Below are 14,672 nucleotides of genomic sequence, written 5' to 3'. Positions count from 1 at the left end.
TTACAATTCCACCCCTGCACTTCCCAATCTCTTTGATTGAGATCTTGGCATGTAATCTTTGCAAATTTTTTTTTTTTTGCATTCTTGAAAATGTGTTTGCCCCCTTGATAAAAAGTGAAGTTCTGGATTCGGGAGTCAAATCCATTCTCATTTTCTGGACAACGTTCTCAGTTTTCTGATGACATTGGATTGTGGCGACTGTTGATGGGAGGAGAGGTGGTTAGTGGTAGTAAATACAGAGGAGCATTTCACTAAGTGGAGGCCTATGGCCAGTAGGGGTTGTGCAGGGATCAATGTTGGGACCTCTGCTGCTTAACCTTTGACAGTCAGAATCTTTTATCCTGGGTAAAAATGTCACATATTACAGAACATGTATTTCGGGGCGGGGGGGGGGGGGGGGGAGTGATAGACTTTAACGCAGATCTGTGGGGCAAATTTTTTAACATGGAGAGTTACAGTTGCCTTGAACAGACTGCCAGGGTAGTGGTGGAAGCAGATATCATAGTAGAGTTTTGAGGCTTTCCTCTATATGCAGGAAATAGAGGTACAAGCAGAGGAGTTTTAGTTTAACTTGGCCATCATGTGGGCCCCAAGGGCCTTTTCCTGTTCTTTTTATTGTACTAGGAAGTCAGAGGAACATGATCCAGTCCTCATCAAGGGCTCAGTAGTGGAGAAAGTCAAGAATTTCAAATTCCTGGGTGTCAACATCACTGAGGATCTGTCCTGGAGCCTCCATGTTGATGCAATCACAAAGAAGCCTCACCAGTGGCTATACTTTGCGAGGTGTCTGAGGAGATTCAGTATGTCACTCAACACTCTTTTTTTTAAAACTTTATTTATTCGTTCAAAAAAACAAATAATATGACATATACAACAATTAACCATAAACATGAACATTTTTTTAATAGAAAGAAAAGAAAAGTCCCCCCCCCCCCCACCCCCTTCAGCCAACTCTTCTCTGAACTCTCAAAAACTTCTACAGGTGAACCATGGAGAGGATTCTGGTTGGTTGCGTCACTGCCTGGTATGGAGGCGCCAACTCAGGAAAAGAATAAACTCCAGACTTTCCTCCGTCGAGGACACCTACATGAGCCGGTGTCTTAAACTAGCCTCTATCCTCAAAGGCACCCCCTACCCAGGTCTTCACTCTGCCACCATCGGGGGAAAAGGTACAGGAGCCTAAAGACGACCACTCTGCGGCACATGGACAGTTTCTTCCCCGCTGCCATCAGATTCTTGAATGATCAATGAACCAAAGACACCGTCTTACTTTTCGGGCACTATCTTTTTTTAAATTTTTCGTAGTGTTGTAAGATGGTTATAATATGGATGTTTGCACTATGATATTTACCGCAAAAACGCCAAATTTCATGACGATAAATTCTGACTCTGATTCAAGAAAGACAATCAATTTGCCAAGGAGAAAATAATTGGCAGATGAAGTTCAACAAAGGTAAGTGTGAGGTATTACATTTTGGTCAGAATTTAGGTTGCTTACTGGAAGGTGCAAGACTAAATGGGGTAGAGAATGAAAAAATGGGATCTTGGTGAATGAATATGGCAATCATCTGGATCTATCCCACCTTATGTGGCATTTCCACAGCATTAATCTGTACAAATAACATCAACCGTTTTATTTAAATCCATTGCTTTGAACTGAAACCAAACTAATGCTGTTGCACAGTCAATTACAGCACACTTACCCATCTTTTTGGTATCCTGATTTGGCACTACAGTGACACGTAATGATATTTTACTGCATGACAAAATAAGAAATCGAATTTATGGCCGCTCTCAATTATATTGACAAATTCTGTTCCAAGAGATATAAACTTTATTGTTCACTTTTTGCAATGTAATCTAGATAAAAACCATGATTAGTTTCGGAAAAATGTTTTATGGTAGATTATCAGATCAGTCTAGAAATTGCTGATTGTAATATTAGTCAGTTGTACTTGATTTATTAATCTGGCTCATATTTGTCCACAGGTTTTTTTTAATGTGTTAGCCTGAGTATTTTAACTGGGTTATAAGACAGGCTCAGATAATATATTATAACTAATAACATTCAGATGGGTGTAGAATAAAACTTGGGAAACAAGGTGATCATAACATTTGGACGGTAATGTGGAATTATCTTACAAAATTAGTTTGTTTATAAGGATTAGAGAAAACCTGAAGTGATAGAATGTCATTGTTTCCTTGCATTACTTCTGAGTACAGGAAAGTAATTTTGAATTCTATTGTAAGATGAAGACAATGGGATGAGTGCAGATGTGTACAAGGGTCAACATGAGCAAGATGGGACAAAGGGCCTGTTTCGGAGCTGTGTTTTTCTGCGACTTTGATTTTTAAGGTAAAGGAGCATGAACATCTTTTTGCACAGTGATGGCATTAACATAGAAAGTGCTAGTTTGTTAATGTCACAAGTAATTTCAAATCCAATGTCTGAAATGAGAAGCAACTGGAAGCGCGATTTTGGAGAAAATCTTGCCTGACCCATTCCATGCACCAAGCAAAGGGAGGAATGATTTTCAACGTAAACCAGTGATAAATAAATTAATGTTGAAGATAGCTGGAATGATCCCTCAAGGGCAAAATTAAAAGATCTGAGGCTGAGAAAGTCAGTTAAGATCAAAATACAGGAGCTATTTTTTAAAGTGTGTGCTTACAAATCATTCAAAAAGAGAAGCGAGTGGCCAGACATGCATTTAAAGAAAATAAATTCACTCTGGGCAGACAAATCACAGAACAGACTTTATCCAGTGATGGCACTTTTTGTCCAAGCTTCTCTTGGTCCATTTGCTTCAATTGTTTTCTTTTGATTCCAAAGTTTCCTTTGAGTGATTTAAAAAAAAATTGTTACCTTTCTATTTATGTACACTTTCACCCTGCAGTGAGCATTTGACCTATCCACCAGCTGCATCACAATTAAGTCATTGCAATAAACTATATTGCAACTCTCATGAACAATCCCTTCGATAAATTCATCAAATATGCAGTAGAAGCTAAGCAGATTCAGGCCTGGTCAGTATTTGGAAGGGAGACTGTCTTGGAACACCAGGCACAGTAGATTTTTTGTGAGGGGCACTGAACAAAATGGCTACTCTCTGTCTGCCTTACGGTAGGCAAAAGTTATAGAATTTCATGTATGTTACATTCTAAATGTAGTATTACATGACAATAATGGAACCTTTAACTTTAACATCCCCTAACCATTTAAAACCAAATAGTTAAATCTGCTCCCAACTATGCTGGATTGCCTGTTCCACCTCCCAGAAGTGGAAAGGTAAAGAGATCCTGCAAGAAGAGTTCAGAGAGTTAGGTGCTAGGTTGAAGGGTAGTGATCTCACGATTGCTATCCATGCCACATGCTAGTGAGGTTAGAAATAGGACAATGCAGCTTAACTTGTGGGCTTCAGGTTTCTAGATCATTTGGATCTCTTCCAGTGAAGGTGGGACCTCCTCCAATAGGACAGTTTACATTTGAACTGGAGGGGGACTAATATTCTTGTAGGAAGGTTTGCTAATGCTGCTCCTGTGGGTTTAAACTAGATATTCAAGGGGATTGGAACCAGGGCAATTAGAGGGTTGGGGGAGGGAAAAGATGATGTGAAAATTGCATGCATTGTTAGAAGTCAACAGGTTGTACATGGTGGAAATTTTCTATTTCAATGTAAGGAGTATTGTAGAAAAGGCAGACAAGCTTAGAGAATGGATTGGTAAGTGGAATTATGATTGTGGCCAACAGCGAAACTTGCTTGCAGGAGGGACGGGACTGCTCCAAGCTTCCATTGCTTTAGACACGATAGAATGAGGCGGATGAAATGAGCAGTGGCATTGCTTGTCAGAGAAAGTATCACAGCTGTGCTCAGCCAGGACAGACCAGAGGGCTCATCTACTGAGGCTATACGGGTGGAGCTGAGGAACGGGAAAGGTATGGCCACTGTCATAGGGTTGCATTATAGATTGCCTAACAGTCAATGAAAATTGGAGGAGCAAATCTGTATAGAGATAGCACGAAATACAAGTTTGTAATAGTAGGGGATTTTAATTTTCCACATATTGAATGAGATTCCCATACTGCAAAAGGGCTGGATTGCTTGGAGTTTGTCAAATGTGTTCAGAAAAGTTTTCTAAATCAATATATAGAGGTAGCAACTGGAGAGAATGCAATACTGGATCTCTTTATAGGGAACGAGGCAGGACAGATGACAGAGGTATGTGTTGGGGAACATTTTGGGTCCAGTGATCATAATGCCATTAATTTCAAGTTAATTATGGAGAAGGATAGGTCTGGGCCTCGGGTTAATGATCTAGAATGCATGGATTTGGATCAATTTTTTCAGGAAAGGATGTATGAGGTAAGTGGAGAGTACAGAGTTTGTATGTTCCAGTCAGGATCAGAGGGAAACTTGGGATAGTCAACGTGTCTTTGTGCATGGTAGGTCATGTTTAACCAAATTTGTAGAGTTTTTTGAGGAGGTTACCAGGAAAGTTGACGAAGGAAAGGCTGTGGATGTTTTCTACCTGGACAAGGCCCTCATGAAGGTTAGTTAAGATGGTTCAGACGCTAGGTCTTCACGGTGAAATAGTGAACTGGATTCGACAATGGGAGGTCTGTGACTAGTGGTGTGCCTCAGGGACTATTTTTATTTGTCATCTATATCAATGATCTGGATGATAATGTGGTAAATTGGATCAACGTTTGCAGATGACACTAAGATTGGAGGCATTGTGGACAGCGAAGAAGGTTTTCAAAGCTTGTAGAGGGATCTGGACCAACTGGACAAATGGATTGAAAAATGGCAGATGGAATTTAATGCAGACAAATGTGAAGTGTTGATTTTGGAAGGATAAACCAAGAAAGGACATACATGATGAATGGTAGGGCACTGAGGAGTGCAGTAGAACAGAGGAATCTGGGAATATAGATACATAAGTCCCTGAAAATTATGTCACAGATGGATCAGGTTGTAAAGAGAGCTTTTGGCATATTGGTCTTCATAAATCAAAGTATTGAGTACAGGAGCTGAGATACTATGGTAAAGATGTTTAAGACAATGATGAGACCAAATTTGGAGTATTATGGGCAGTTTTGGTCACCTAACTACAGGAAAAATATCAATAAGATAGAAAGAGTGCAGAGAAGATTTACTAAGATGTTGCCCGGACTTCAGGATTTGAGTTACATTGAAAGGTTAAACAGGCTAGGACTTTATTCCCAGGACCGTAGAAGAATGAGGAGCAATTTGATAGAAGTATTTAAAATTATGAGGAAGATAGAGTAAATTTAGATAGGCTTTTTCCACTGAAGGTAGAACTAAGAATGAAAGGGGAAAAATTTAGGGAGAACGTGAGGGGGAGCTTCTTCACATAGAGTAGTGGGAGTGTGAGTTGGTAAATGTGGACTCAATTTTAATATTCAAGAAGAATTTGGACCGGAACATGAATGGGAGAGGTATGGAGGGCTATGGATTGGGTGCAGGTCAGTCGGACTAGGCAAAAAAATGGTTTGAAACAGACTAGAAGTGCCTAAGGGGCCTGTTTCTATGCTGTAGTGTTCTATGGAGCTACCAGGGAGATGATGGCATGTTGGTCACATATTTGTACAGCAACTCTGACCAATAAAGCTCTGACATGGAAACAACGGCTGCAGTCATGTTATAAACTTTGCACTGGCGTGAGATGAAAGGATCCATAGGCCGCTGGAACTGTGCATTGAACATTTTGTGGTCATACTCATCTGTAGGTATGTATCCAATTCCATTGGTAAAACTTACCCAAGGAGTTCTTTCACCAAATCTGCTCCAGAAAGTCAATTTGACCTTAGTCTTGTACCCTGTTCTTTCATCAAAGCAATGGCAGCTGTCAAATGGTGGACTGTACAGGTGAAGGCTGATTGCAGGTTCTGTGTGGCTCTCATTTTCGACTCGATGCAGCCCAATTTTGTCTGTGATTTTGGGGGAGAGGGTGGGAGAGCACAAACCTGTTAGTTCAGTGGAATAATTGGTATCTTGCTAAATATTTTCTTTCTGAAATGTGAGCCACACCCAATCTTTGGCATCTCACATTGAATGTGATTTGTACAGCTGTTCTGGCCACAAATAATTTTGATGCCAGTTACAACATTGTTGTTGAACTCACAGGTTGGTCTTAAGATATCACGGAGCAAGCCCTTCAGTTCAACTTGTCCACGCTGACAAAGTTGTCACATGAACTCGTACCATGTGGCTATATCTGCCCCATAACTATCTAAGCCTATCCTATCCATCTCCCTGTCTGAATGCCTTTGAAGCATTGTAATTGTACCTACCTCTAACTCTCCCTCAGGCTGGCTGTTGCAGATATCCACCACTCTTACTGTGAAAAAGTTGGGGAGGTCACGTGACATGGCAGGGTAGGGAGGCAAAAACCCGACTCTCCCGGGAAAGTGATTAAAAAGAGTGAAGTTTTAAAATACAACCTTGAAGAAAAAAATCTTTCTGAACACTTCAAGAATGTCACCAAAGAGGAACAAACGTGTTGCAGGGTCTTCCGGAGTCCAACAGGCAGTCGAAGAAGATTGGGACCAGAGGCCTGCCAGCCAGAAGCCTGGAACTGGTGTTCAATCTGTCCCTCACGTGAGTAGCTCATCCGTTGGGGTGACTGGAGGTACATCTCCATCACCTGCTGGCGCAATTAGTTCTTTTGCTAATACAAGAAGATTCCAACCACTGCAACAGGACGTGGTGGAGGAGGAGGAGGAGGAAGTCATAACAGACTCACTGGACAGCAATAACAGTGCAGAGGAAGAACAACAAACTGCACAGAAGAAAGCCCTATAGTTTGGTCAAGGTAAACAGCCAAAAGGCTCAGAGCACTGCGTATCCTTGAAGGTGTAATGAGAGAATTGAGGGAACTGAGAATTTCAATTTAAAAAAAAAACAAGCATCTTAAGGTTGTGAACAATATGCGAATTCCCATGGGTAACTTGGATGCAAGAGTTAAGACTGTGGAAGAAATAAATATTTTAAAGGTGTTCCATGTGCAGTTGTTTCATTGAAAAAGCAATCACTATTATTGAATTTCATTTAACTTCTTGGATTAATGATGCTACTTTCCCAATTTATGATTTGTTAAAAAGAGATTACTTTAATATTAGTATTTAACTTGCAGTAAAAAATGCCACCTTCAGGAATTTGGTTAGTCACACACACACACTTATTGATGCGACTGTGTATAACACCAACACCAATCCTTAATATTACAGAAAATCTTACCATTGATGTAGGTACACTGATTTTCATCGTAGATGGACTCCAATTTCTTGCTCAGTTCTTGGTTCTTTTGATTAACGTCTGGGAAATTAAACAGTGTTTCTTTTAGCTGTCCTTGAAGTATCTTCAAGAAGCAATGCGAGTCTACATGGTCATGGATACTGCTGCAAAGCAAGTGGAAGAAAGGCACTCAGACAAAATAGACTCCCTTGCAATAAAACAGTGAAGGAGAGTTGGGATGGTTGCGCTTCAATTGGAACACGTGAGCACAGCACTGGCAGTATTAATCCACCTCAAGCCAGCCCATCTATTCAGCACAATCATTGCCCCAGGCCTTGCTTCTGTGTCTGCACCCATAGCCCTCAATCCCACAATCTACGAAAAATGCACTTATCTTTTGTTTAAATATCTCCAATCTGATCTCCACAAATTCCTGATTCTTTCATAAAACCACAATGATTTCCAAAAAATTTCAGGGCACCATAATTTGGCTTCACAGGTGTTTGTGAGTACTCAGGTATGTTTAATTGGTGCAGGTATAAGAGAAAAGGCTTGCTTCTAAGCTTTTGACTTTTGGAGTCTGTAGTTGCCATTTGTCAACATGAGGACCAGAGTCGTGGCAATGAAAGTCAAATAAGCCGTTACGAGGGCTGAAAAACTAAAATAAAACAATAAAAGACATCACTCAAATACTGGGATTACCAAAATCCCCTGTTTGGAACATCACTGGAAAAAAAAGAGCATACTGGTTAGCTCAGTAATCGCAAAAATCTCCACGGCTGATGACAAGATTTCTCGTCAGAATCAAAAGAAATCCCTAAATCTCTGTCCAACCAATCAGAAACACTATTCAGAGGATGGTGTGGATGTGTCATTGACTTCATGAACAGAAATAAAGAGGCTACACTGCAAGATGCCAACCACTAGTTAACCACAGATTACAGTTTGCCAAGAATTAAGGTCTTGTGCATAGTTGAGACCAAGATTAACCTGTATCAGAGTTTTGGCAAGAGCAAAACGTGGAGGCTTAAAGGAATTTCCCAAGATCCAAAGCCTATCACCTCATATGTGAAACATGGTGCTGGGCACGTATGGCTGCCACAGGTACTGGCAAATTTATTTTCATTGATGATGTTACTGCCGACGCCAGTAGCAAAATTAATTCTGAAGTGTATAGAAACACCTTTTCTGCTCAAGTTCGAGCAAATGCCTCCAAACGCATTGGATGGCACTTCATCCTACAGCAAGACAATGATCGCAAGCATACAGCGAAGGTAACAAAGGAGTTTTTCCAAAGCTAAAAATTGGAAAAAAATTTTAAAGGTGAATTTTGTAGTTGGCAGACTGAAATCTACTAAATACACCCAAAAATGTTCAGGAAGCAAAATCTTCATTGTCCAGTGTTCTAGTCCATAAATCAGCTTTTTACATCTACAGAGTCTTTCGTAAAACCATGATGAAGGTTTAGTAGCCTTTAGCTTCTCTAAATAAATCACAAAAGGTTGCGTTCAGGTACTGTAATGGAAGATTCTAACCGTGTTTTTTTTACTTTTGCAGCCTTTGCTTCTGCAGGGCTGAGAACCTGATTGTGTTTTAGAATCAGCAGACATAAGCTAAATTCTACCAAGGGGCCAGAGATTCAATTATCTGATGAAAGGACATCTGTGTACCAAGAACATTTAATCTTCCTGCTTGTTTTGGTCACAGACTGTCAGAGGCCTAGCCTTGATGCAAAATAAACCTTTGTATTCAAGGTGATAAGCTGAAAATTATGTTATTTGATAGAAGCCTAGGCATGCTAGCTTGCTCGCTTATTTTTCTTGCTGTGCTGGGAATAGGTGCTTGGGTAAGCAGTTTTTGGGTACTATAAGCCATGGTCCCGCTGCTGAAGTTTGAGACTCTCCAAGAGGTGGCAACATCTCTCAGCAAGAAGAAGAACTTCTAGAGTCTAGCCAACATCCCGGTCGGGGGAGGTGGAGAAGCTGCGACTGGCGCCCTGACAACCTACTACAAGTGTGCAGTCGTTGCCTCGCTTTGGCAGTTGGGACCAGTCCAGGCGTTGATAAGTATAGTTGGGAAGGGCTTGCATATTGTAGTTTGAAATCAGCTTTTGAATTTGTAATAAACATTTGTATAAACTGAACTGCTCTCGGTGTGTGTCTATTTTCTTTCGGTAGCTCAAACACTGTGACCAATCTAAAACGAACAAAATGAGAGGTATAAGTTTACCCAAGACAATTGACACTGTGAGCAGGGTTGGTCTCAAGATGTTTCACCGAAAGAAAGAGGTGAGCCCTGAGCAGTTCTTGATTCCGGGATGGACTTCCAAAGACGATGGGTTTGGCATGTTGGCCAATACCCTGTCTTTGTTGGGACCACCCATTAGTTGGGATGAGAAGTTTGATCTATCAAGTGCACCTCTGGGAGAGTGGGTTGCCACTCTCCTTCGAGAAAGTAAATTTCCTGGTAAAAAGGGGACGCTGACAGACGGTTTTTGGCTGCTGGCCACAGCCTTACGCCACTCCGTTCAGCGTGAAGCAGAATCAGTTCAAAGAGAAATAGAATCTCAGCGCAAGAGAAAGCTATTAGAGGAGGAGCTAGAAGCCCTGCGACCATGCTGTTCCATGATGAGCGAAATTGTTCGCACCAGTCAGGACAAAGCCAAAGAATGGGAAGATAAGCATGTCCAAACGATCTGCCGTAATATTAAACTCCGGCAGCAGCTCTGTGCAGATAAGGAAAGGCATGGCGTAGAACCCGATCCACATCGTATTCGTGCCATGATAAAGAATGGCGACGATCCTGATGTAATTGAGGATTGGGACGGGAATATCTGGAATGATGACTATGGTAATAATGCAGATACTCCCCAGCATGTGCCTAACATACTGCCCTCTCCACCTGCTGTTCACTCCCGCCCCATAAGTCAGCAGACTTCCCAAACAGACGGAAGGGGGGATGATGTAAGGGTAGAGATTGAAGGGATAGATACCCAGTCAAGTGGACCCAGGCGAAAATACCCAAACCCCTGCTTATGCTCTATGGCCTACTCCCTCTACGGGATGGCCTCGACCTCCTCCCCTAGACTGGGTGGAGGGCCCTGCGGGCCAAAGTGGGAACAGGGGTCGGAAGCCGTCAATGTTACGTGACTTCTCTGTAAAAGAGCTGGCTGCCATTGGAGATTGATTTAGGCAAAAGGCAGGAGAAACTCTGGCAGCCTGGCTCCTGCATGTCTGGGAACAAGGAGGGGGTAATGTATTTTTAACCCCTGTGGAATTGTTGGGATTAGGAACATTGTCTACTGACATCAGGGTCACTGCTGAGCTGCGGGGTAGAGGAAGAGAGGTGGATTACTTACTTGCCACTCTAGGGGATGCCCTGCTACGAGTATTCCCATCACCAGTGGATTGGGATTTACATTTGCAGAACAATTGGGGCACCCCAGAGGAGGGTATAGAAGTAATTCGTCAACAGGCCCTGGCTGCCTTGTATGGAGGGCGTTTGAGGCTGTGGGTACATGGGGGGAGCCCTGATGAAGAGATATTCACGGCCGGAATGCATACCCGATTGGTTCGTTCCGCCCAACCCACCACACGGGGGCTGGTTCTGTCCGTAACTAGTCCACTAATTGGGCACCCTGTGCCTGAGGCGGTGCACGCCTTATCTGGGCTTCGAGAATTAGAATTAGGAGGTAAAATCCACTCACGTTCAGCCCAGGTTAAATCAGACAAGCAGGATGAAAATAGAGGGGCTGCTACTAATAACGGACCAACAAGAAAGGACCTTTTTCTAATCTTGTTAAAGTTAGGCGTACCTAAAAGTGATATTGATGGGAAACCTACTGCAGTCCTTTATGCCCTTTATAAGAGAAAAGCAGGGGAACATCTCTCCCAGCTGCTGAGTCCTCCTGGCCCAGCTGTGCCCTCTGCTCCCCCTGCTGCGTCTATCGAGCAGGCTTCTCCTGCTCCAGTTACCCGTGATGAGATACAACAAATGGTTAACAAGGCTCTCATGGATAATAGTAGCATGTGGTCCTAGAAGCATCCGAACCTACTAAAGCATGAAGGTGTGGGCAGGGCTCCCGTGTCTACTCCATTGAGATACGGCGGATACACGAGGACCCATGGCCCTACATACCATTAACAATCCATTGGGGTGGGGGTAATGACTACCAATATTGGGCCTTGGTCGATACCGGTGCGGAGCACTCGGTGATTCTGGGTAACCCTGACCTCTGGACTGGACCAACATTTCGAATAGAGGGAATGGGAGGAGCGATCACCCTGGCGAAGGAAATAAAAGTCCGCACCACGGTGGGTGATGGCCCTTCCCCTGTATGGTTACATGCCCTGGTGGCTGCCACTGACGAGTGTATCCTGGGTATTAATATGTTGGCCGGTACGGCCCTTAATACTAGCCAAGGGGGATTTGCATTTGGAATTCGGACTATTACAAAAAGACTAGTGGTGGGTTGGGCTAAGTGGGATCCTGTGATGGTGCCTCCTCCTCCCCCCCCCCTGAAACCAGTGTGCATTCCACAATATCGCCTCCCTGGAGGGCAAGAAGAAGGGGTAGTGAGGCCCACAACGTCGCCCTTTAATAGCCCTGTTTGACCGGTCCAGAAGCCGGATGGCTCCTGGAGAATGACAGTTGACTATCGTTTTTTGAACAAACATGCCCCACCACTTGCTTCAGAATTTCCGGACATTATTTACCCTTATTGAAAACATTGTTACTGGGAACTCAGGAACATGTTATGCTGTCATTGATCTCGCTAACGCCTTCTTCACTATTCTTATAGCTGAGAACTCGCAGGATCAGTTTGCCTTTACCTGGAAGGAGCGCCAGTATACCTTCACCCACATCCCTCAGGGCTATGTACACTCTCCCACTCTTTGCCATAGCCTAATTGCCCGTGATTTGGAGACGGTGACGGTATCGCCTTCCCTCTCAATTCACCATTATATTGATGATGTGATGATCTAAGGGGCCATGGAAGATATGGTACAGAAAGCAGAACAAGAGGACGCCTGGTTTACTGATGCTGGCAGCCAGTGGGTGCAAGGAAAGCAAAAGTGGAAGGCGGTGGCTTACCATCCCAAGTCAGAAACTCACTTATCGGAGGAGGGGGATGGTGGCTCCAGTCAGTATGCTGAGTTGAAGGCAGTCACTTTACCACTAGACCCCCATGATCACCATCTTCGCTTGTTTACTGATTCCTGGGCTGTGGCTAATGGACTTGTGGTATGGATGCCTGATTGGCAAAAGAATGACTGGCTGATACATGACCGCCCAGTATGGGGCAAACAGTTGTGGCAGCTGTTGTGGGATGCTTCCCACCACCGTGAGAAAACCGTATATCACGTTGATGCCCATAACAATGTGGCGACTAACATGGCACAACATAATGCAGTAGCAGATCAGCTTGCCACCATCAGCCGCGCCGATACCGTCCCCCTGGCTCGATGGCCATATGAACAGAATGGCCATTTGAGGGAGAAGTGATCAGCTATGTGGGCCCGTACACATGCTTTACCCGTCCATCGGGATGATGTCCGCATGGTCGTGCGTACATGCCCATCATGTCAGCTTGTGAAGTCCCGGACCGTTCCTCCTGGTCCGCATGGCTGAATAAAACGGGGTACTCGCTCAGCTGCAGTCTGGCAAATTGATTACATTGGCCCCATGCCAGACTGTATGGGTAAACGTTATGTCCTAGTGATGGTTGACACATTTTCGGGCCTGGTTTTTGCTTTTTACACCAAGATGGCTGACCAAGCTAGTACTATCCAAGGACTAAACCATTTAATTTCTCGTTATGATGTTCCAGGGGAGATTCAGTCTGATAATGGCTCGCACTTCTCCGGGAAGGCAATCTGTGATTGGGCAAATGACAACAGTATCTTATGGGTTCACCATATTCCTTATTACCCGCAGGCTGCTGGGTTAGTTGAACGAATGAACAGCTTACTGAAGGATCAAATTCGTTTGTTAACACCACTGGGGACCCTGAAGGGGTGGTGCCATTTTCTGCAGCAGGCAGTCGACAATTTGAATCATCACCCTTTAAAAGGAGGTACACCTTTCCACCGACTTCTTCACGCTCCTGAATTACAGCCTATTCCAGAGGAAAAACAATCATTGCCCCCCACTCCTGAACTAGAGAATGCCAGACAAAAAGTATGGGTGGCCCTCCTGTAAAAGGGGAAATAGTGACACCTGCCGAGAGTAACACTCGGTGGGTAGCTATTGAGGGACAAGATGATTTAGTCTGTTTAAACACTGAACGCTTACGGTACCGTGAGTGACATGTATCAGGCTTTTTTGTTCCAGGTTCTCAGTCTTACGCTCCTGGTGATCTGGCTTAACAGCTGCTTTGGTGCCAACAATTGGATTTGTAATGTCGAGGACGTTCCAAGGGAGTTATCCGTGGGAGACACGATCCGATGCATTACATCAAGGAAGTCCTCGGTCACCCGCCTCAAGTGCAGCTTTTATCAATATGTTATTATTCAGCAGGTTTCAAAATCTGTTTGTGAGCTCCAGTGTCTGGGTATTGTGGCCCACAAGGATAGTTTGAGCCTTGGTTGAAATCCTTTTTCATGGTTAGCTGGTACATTTGGGGGGTTGGGCCACAATATTCTCCGTTGGTTGCTCGCATTATTGCTTGTTTTTGTGATTATTGTAGTTTTAATTCCTCTTTTATGCTCTTTTTGTACTCTTATGCTTGTCAAGTCTCGTGTCTGACAGCCTGTGACCAAGGGGTGGAATGTAATGGAGGATTCTAACCTGTTTTTTTAATTTGATGCTCTTGGTTTTGCAAGGCTGAGAACCTGCTTGTTTTTAGAATCAGCAGACATAAGCTAAATTCCACCGGGGGGGGCCAGAGATTCAATTATCTGATGAAAGGACATCTGTGTAGCAAGAACATTTAATCTTCCTGCTTGTTTTGGTCACAGACTGTCAGAGGCCTAGCCTTGATGCAGAATAAACCATTGTATTCAAAGTGATAAGCTGAAAATTATGTTATTTGATAGAAGCCTAGGCATGCTAGCTTGCTCGCTTATCTTTCTTGCTGTGCTGGGAATAGGTGCTTGGGTAAGCAGTTTTTGGGTACTATAAGCCATGGTCCTGCTGCTGAAGTTTGAGACTCTCCGAGAGGTGGCAACATCTCTCAGCAAGAAGAAGAACTTCTAGAGTCCAGCCAACGTCCCGGTCGGGGGAGGTGGAGAAGCTGCTACCGGCACCCTAACAACCTACTACAAGTGTGCAGTCGTTGCCTCGCTTTGGCAGTTGGGACCAGTCCAGGCGTTGATAAGTATAGTTGGGAAGGGCTTGCATATTGTAGTTTGAAATCAGCTTTTGAATTTGTAATAAACATTTGTATAAACTGAACTGCTCTCGGTGTGTGTC

General features: G+C 43.5%; 1 protein-coding gene across 2 annotated transcripts in view; it reads right to left on the bottom strand.

Annotated features, from left to right (window-relative positions):
• Positions 1-930: 930 nt before the first annotated feature.
• The window catches only part of LOC138759016 (cysteine dioxygenase type 1-like), a 55,123-nt gene continuing 41,381 nt past the window's right edge, over positions 931-14,672 (bottom strand). For both annotated transcript variants that reach the window (XM_069928783.1, XM_069928784.1), the window contains exons 3-5: positions 7,263-7,423; positions 5,784-5,953; positions 931-2,837 (exon numbers count right to left, since the gene is read on the bottom strand). In XM_069928783.1, the coding sequence (XP_069784884.1) occupies positions 2,808-2,837; positions 5,784-5,953; positions 7,263-7,423 (361 nt within the window). In that variant the 3' untranslated portion in view covers positions 931-2,807. The remainder of the gene's footprint in view (positions 2,838-5,783; positions 5,954-7,262; positions 7,424-14,672) is intronic.

Source organism: Narcine bancroftii, chromosome 3 (assembly GCF_036971445.1).
Source record: "Narcine bancroftii isolate sNarBan1 chromosome 3, sNarBan1.hap1, whole genome shotgun sequence".
NCBI classification, from domain to species: domain Eukaryota; kingdom Metazoa; phylum Chordata; class Chondrichthyes; order Torpediniformes; family Narcinidae; genus Narcine; species Narcine bancroftii.
The sequence above is the reverse complement of the archived record's forward strand: the minus strand, read 5'-3'. Positions and strand labels throughout refer to the sequence as shown.